Source organism: Anneissia japonica, unplaced genomic scaffold, assembly GCF_011630105.1.
Source record: "Anneissia japonica isolate Jap-2015-1 unplaced genomic scaffold, ASM1163010v1 scaffold287778_len1315358_cov176, whole genome shotgun sequence".
Taxonomy (NCBI): domain Eukaryota; kingdom Metazoa; phylum Echinodermata; class Crinoidea; order Comatulida; family Comatulidae; genus Anneissia; species Anneissia japonica.
In genome coordinates this window covers 637748-644139 of record NW_022702824.1, presented here as the reverse complement: position 1 = coordinate 644139, position 6392 = coordinate 637748, and the positions used below count along the sequence as shown (strand labels likewise).

Here is a 6392-nt window from a genome sequence, read left to right as displayed (position 1 = left end):
TATATATACAGATGTTTCTAGGCCTAGCCTAGGCGGTGTAGGATCGTTTTGGCCCGGGTCGACTGGGCCGGTAGGCTAGGCTAGGCTCCACTGAAGCTACAGCCAAGGCTAGGCCTACTACTACTCTAATCGTTTTTATAGACAAGAATCACACTCACCACTCATTCCAACTCTGCTGCAAATTTCTTGCGAAACGTCTCTTTTTTGGTTAACACTTTTACAATCAGCATTTGATTTTCATACAAGATAGTGTCTAAACCTCCAAAATCAGGCGCTCAGTTTGATCGTCCATCGCGTCGCGAGTTCGGTCAACCGGTGTGTGTGTGTGAAAGTTGACTACAGTACTTTCATCTTCCCAGACTACCCTCATCTGATTGGCTGATACGTTTATCGTTGCCGATAACTATAAAAAAAAAATCGCTTCAAAAGTGATTCGACCAATACGATAACTTTATCGCTCACGATAATCGTATCGTTATCGTTATAGTGTGACCACTTCCATTAATTTACACCACACTGATAATTTTTATCGTATCGGTATCGCTATCGGTATCGTTATCAGTGTAGGTGAGACCTGGCCTTTAGCTATTGTTGAAAAAACATGCAATACAAAAATAAATCGAAGAACCAGAATATCATGAGAAATTAATTAATTTGTAGTGGAAGCGGTTGTCGTAACGGATGTGGCTCGGACTTTTAATCCTAGTTGTGCACGTCGCTTATTTCCGTTGCAAGACACCTTACCTTACTGTGTCTCTATCCAGGAATATAAATGGTAACCAGGAAGGTAAAAAGACTTGTGTGGGAGATGTGGCAACCCCAACCCCCCACCCACTTAACAGCCTAGCATAGGCTGATCCAAATGTCAAGGAAAGAGAGATGTGCACTCCAGCCTATAATCCCAGAACTCCAGGTTTTGACATTTGCCTTACTGAATAAACTACAACCAGATCCAGATTCATATTTACTTTTGTTGTTACATTGAATTCGTCACTATAAAATAGATAGATGGATAAAACAATTTATTTTTTACTGATTTACACACCTTTTAAAATACTAAAATTCATTAAAAAAAAAAAAATTAAGGGTCGTATTGAAAAAAAAGAATCAGTACTATTTGTGTGCAATTTACACTAACTACACTAGGGGAAATTAATCTTGTAATCTAATTTTACAATCTGTACTATTAACTTCCTCAAATACGGGCCAACAGATAAGTATTTCAAATAGAAATATCTATTGTTTTCTTCCTGTTCAGTGACTCAAAACAAATGGTAGGCCTATATTTCAAACTCGTCCTCTGCATGTTTTAATCAAGATAATTTCTATTGACAAAAACTAATATAAATTAGACTTACTATGTCTGTTTGTACAACTTGACATAGGGTTTTTCCTTATTGATGTAATGAAAAATGAAGTTAAAATTGCAACAAAAAGAAAAGTCGTTAAAAAGTATTTTAAAAAAAACACGCGAAACCAAAATAAATATAGTACTAAAAAAATGTTTAGAAAAAAAAAAAAAAACAAGTTCGGAACTACCGCGAAGTTAGTGAGATTCGAAATATTGCTGCAATGGTAATACCGAGGTAGGCCCACTTGAAGACTCATAAACATTGCGCGCTATATCAGCCGACCTTGTATTATACGCCAGTGCGTTCATGCATATCACGGTAGTTTTGAGTGTAACCTAGCTGTAACTGGTTTAAGTGCTGGACCACATATATTTACACCCTATTGATCATTTCTGTATTTGACCATAAAAAAAAACTATTCTGCAAAGTTTTATCCATTTGTAACTGGAACGTAAGCAATTTAAATGACCCTCAGATTTACACCTAACATGGATCGCCTCCAACATATAATAGCATCTTCATTGTAACTTGGTTAAACTTTCCCAAAAGTTTTATCCGGATCAGTTGACCCATTTTTGTATATCTGCTCTGGGACCTTTTCATTTGATTATTCCGATCCACACCATACTACGGATCGTCACAGAAATTTAATAATTTCTTTTACTAGAGCTTAACAAACTGTTATAGAAAGTTTTAAGTATACCCACTGATTTTTTAAGGGATAGTTAGGTCTAAAACCTCAAAAATTTATGACACTCAAATTTAAACCCTCAATTGGATCGTCCCCAACACATAATAATGTCTTCCTTGTAACTTGGTTAAACTTTCCCGAATGTTTCAGATCAGTTGATCCATTTTTAAAATATGTGGTCTGGGAGCTTTTCCTTTGAATGGTCCTCAGATTCACACCCTACTCCTGTCCGGATTGTCACAAAAATTTAACCATTTCTTTCCCAGACCTTGACCAAACAACATGACGATCAAATTTACAGCCTTGACTGGATTGTCCCCAACACATAATAATTTCTTCCTTGTAAACTTTCCCAAAAGTTTCATTAAGATCAATTGACATTTAGAAATATCCAGTGTAGACTGCCTTAAATCACTTTAATTGGCAATCACACGCACACCCCATCCTAGATTGACACTAAATATTAGGAGGCACATTCTTGGTATATGGTCTATGCTTGGGTAAAACACGGAAAAGTTATGAAGATGGGAAGTGACCGGCCAGAAAAACAAACCAGTGCAAAAAGATAGGAAAAAGTATGCAAGAAAAAAGAAAAAACAAAAGTCAGAACAAAAGCAATGGCTTCCCAGCTACTGCCCGGAAAAGCCAAGCAAACAAAATATTCATTTACAAGCTAATAACAAAGGCGATTTCAAAGGATTTGAAACGAGGGTGCACCAATTTCATATAGTCATAATGTAATATAATTATACAGATGCTCATTGACTTGCATAACTATCTGCTAAAAATATGAACAGACATGGCCAAACAGTTTGGCAAAAAAAAAAAACCACACATTGTATCTTGTAAATGTTTAGGTTAGGTACAACCTGCAGACTACAGTAGTACGATAAATGAATTTCCCACACACTATCATTTCTGTCATCGATGTTGTCTTCATTGATACCATTACCTTGTCATTTTGTTAAAAAGAAAATATATATATAACAAAACAAAACAAAAAAAAACATCAAACACACTTTTCTTGTTCAAATAAATAATTGTTCAATATCTATACCTTTAGTATGACAATGACTTTCCAACACACTGACATTTCTGTAATCCATATTGTTTCCATTGACTCTGTACCAGAAGGTCGCATTTCATGTTGTTCTTTTACTGGTGCATTCTGAATATACTTCGTGTTTTCATCCACTTCTGAAATACGTGGGCAACTAACACTACCAGCATTTGTAGGATTCATTGCCATTTAAAATGCAGTTGACATTGTATTATTAAAGAGCTGTTTAAATCTTGTATAAAGACTCGGCTATAAACAGAGTACCAATTATTGTAACAGTTTAAGTAATAATAACTGATTGTGGTATCTTGCTTTCCAGGTGTGGAACTTAATATCAATCATACAGCTCACATGACAACTTTTAGCGGCTATTTATTGGCTGCAGCAGTTAATTAAAGATAAGTTGAAATCACTGAAGCATGCAGTTAATTGTTTGGCGTCTCTGTAGATGGTATTAATTGTATATGATTTGCAATATTACAGTGAGCAGACAAAAAAATCCTATTTCAGGGTAGGGATAAACTTCTGTTGTTTTAAGGGCACTTTGACACTTTCCGAAACGGACAAATGGTCAAATCAAGACATATTGATTCAGATTTTAAGATTCAGATATTTGTCACTTCAAAATATTGGTACATCATGTAATCGGTTCCCGTGGTTCAAAAATACAAACAAGACCTATTCCCTTTCATATATACATGGATAGATAAAACAAACATTGAATAATCAATGCAAACTGCCTAAACGTTGTATTTTATTTGAAATACCTTGAAACGTTCGTACTAAATTTTATACCATCTTCACAAGGAAATTATCTCGAGAATCTGTATGTATAAGATAAAACATGAATACTTTAAAGGTAAAGTGTCAGAAGGGCCACACCTACCTCAGTCCCACCATGGTTGGAGCTGAACTTAAAAATATCACTCATATTTTTTTTTAAATTATGTTTCTTGCTTCGATTTGCAATACATCAAATATCTTTTGTAAAAAAAATAGGAAATGGTAAATATCGCATTATCACAACATTTGCATTCAACACGTTATATCGTCATTGCGGACTTATAAAATCCGCATACGCCTTAAAACTAAAAGAAAATGCATACATTTAGAGTCCGTACTGAGCCCAAAAAATCCGCAATGAAAATATAACGTGTTATTCTCAGTTTTAATGCATCTATAGGTAAAATAGATACCGGTGGGTGAGCACCAGACGTTAACACCCACCTCGGCCCCACCATGGTTAGTGCTGAGGCGAAAAAACATTAGGGATAAAATCGCTTTAAATGCCCGGAAATACAGTAACATTCTTCGACTTAAAAATTTAGATAGTTTGGTTTTGGATGAGATGTTTTTTGCTTCGATTTGCAATACATCAAATATCTTTTGTAAAATAAATTGGAAATGGTAAATATCGCATTATCACAACATTTGCATTCTCAGTTTTAATACATCTATAGGTAAAATAGATACCGGTGGGTGAGCACCAGACGTTTAACACCCACCTCGGCCCCACCATGGTTAGTGCTGAGGCGAAAAAAACATTAGGGATAAAATCGGTTTAAATGCCCGGAAATACAGTAACATTCTTCGACTTAAAAATTTAGATAGTTTGGTTTTGGATGAGATTTAAACATTAATGAAATAGCATTGTTAGACTTAAAACATTTTATGTGTCTTGATTAAAATTTTAGTGAAATCATATAATTTTATGTGAATTTGTGAAAAACAGGGGGAACAGTACCAGGAGTATCAACACCCCCTCATTCAAACCAAGGTTGGGGCAGGGTTTAAAAAGAAATAAGGACGTGACAACTCTAGATCCAGGAAATTGCACTTTTAGACCTTAAAAACTGTTTCGAAAGGGTCATACTTTGACATTAAAAATTTCCAACACACCTACTTTGCTTTAATTATGAAAAAGAAAAAGCATCTGTTTATAAATTTAATGAAACTATGGAGTTTAAAGGCTTTTTTTTCTTTTTTTATAGAAAAATAGACTTATTTTCATGCCAACACACATGTATGCAGCCCTAAGTATAGAAATGCACTGGCACGCATTATTTTGTTCCATACAGTTAAGGCAGAAATTATAGAGGGCGTTATTTTAAGTAAGCCTACCGACTGATCAAAAACTTTTTTTTTTAATTTTTTACATGGCCATCATGTTGGTTCATCAGTTGAACTTTTCAATTTTCCTCTCCTACTATCACTTGGTGACAGCGAAGCTGAGCCATTAGAACTTTTAGAGCCCCGAGAGTGGTGTATTATGTTGTAGCATAATTTTAAAAAGTGGCCAATAATCTATGTAGAAACTTCTGATTTCCTATATCTGTCACAAATAATGTATATAATTTCTAAGATAAATGTACAGTAATTAGTAATAAATTTTCTTGGTTTTCTCTCACTCATTTAGCGCTGACAAAAAGTAGTGAGAACTCTGTCGGTTGCTTGATCTCTCTCCTCTTCACTAAGGCGTTACGTAGTAACCCGGAAGTTACACCGCGTTAGAACAAAACAAAGAGATTTAAATTTGTTAGATTCATAAATTCAATAGAACCCTTATTAAGGGGACACATTCAGGACCTGAATAGGTTTATCCTTACTCAGGGGACACTAACCGAAAACATAAAATCTACAATATCTCCACATTTCGATTGAGTTGCTTTAATCGTCTTCAGGAGAATAATTCTCCTGAAGACGATTGAAGCAACTCAATCGAAACGTGGAGATACTGTAGATAATCTAAAAAAAGCAACAGTTCTTTTCAGAACTATCTTGGTGGTGTAAACAAATAATTAACAACAATTACATAGAGCTTTCTATTAGATAGATGTAGCATGCATAGAGTAATATGATTTGATGTGGATTAGAATCCTATATGAAATACACGAAGAAAACAAAGAAAAAGAAATCCAAATTGTTAAGGGTCAAAATTGACAAAATTGGTTTACGAAGTAACACGCTGTAGGCCTATACTGATATTTCTCATGCATTAAGGCGAGAAAATTGTGGTTTATTGCTCAAAAAGTGTCAAAATGTAAAGTTTAATAAATTTTTCTTATTTTTAGAGTGCTGTAGATGTTGTGATACAATGAAAAAAAATATGTGTCCCCTTATTAGGGGTTACTTGACCATATATGGCACACTCAGAAGTGTCCCGTCCCCTTATAGGGGTTGGCTGTAGTGTAAGATATTTCCCCACCCTCCTTTTCACAACGGTGCATTATGAAAGGTCATTTGGCCTCGTTTAAAAAAAAAAATCGAATGCCATTTTGGTAGTGTTTGT

General features: G+C 34.8%; 1 protein-coding gene across 1 annotated transcript in view; it reads right to left on the bottom strand.

The window, feature by feature from the left end:
- The window catches only part of LOC117104058 (transient receptor potential cation channel subfamily M member-like 2), a 26271-nt gene extending 22979 nt beyond the window's left edge, over positions 1-3292 (bottom strand). The window contains exon 1 of the mRNA XM_033244714.1: positions 3101-3292. Within this exon, the coding sequence (XP_033100605.1) occupies positions 3101-3292 (192 nt within the window). The remainder of the gene's footprint in view (positions 1-3100) is intronic.
- Positions 3293-6392: the final 3100 nt, after the last annotated feature.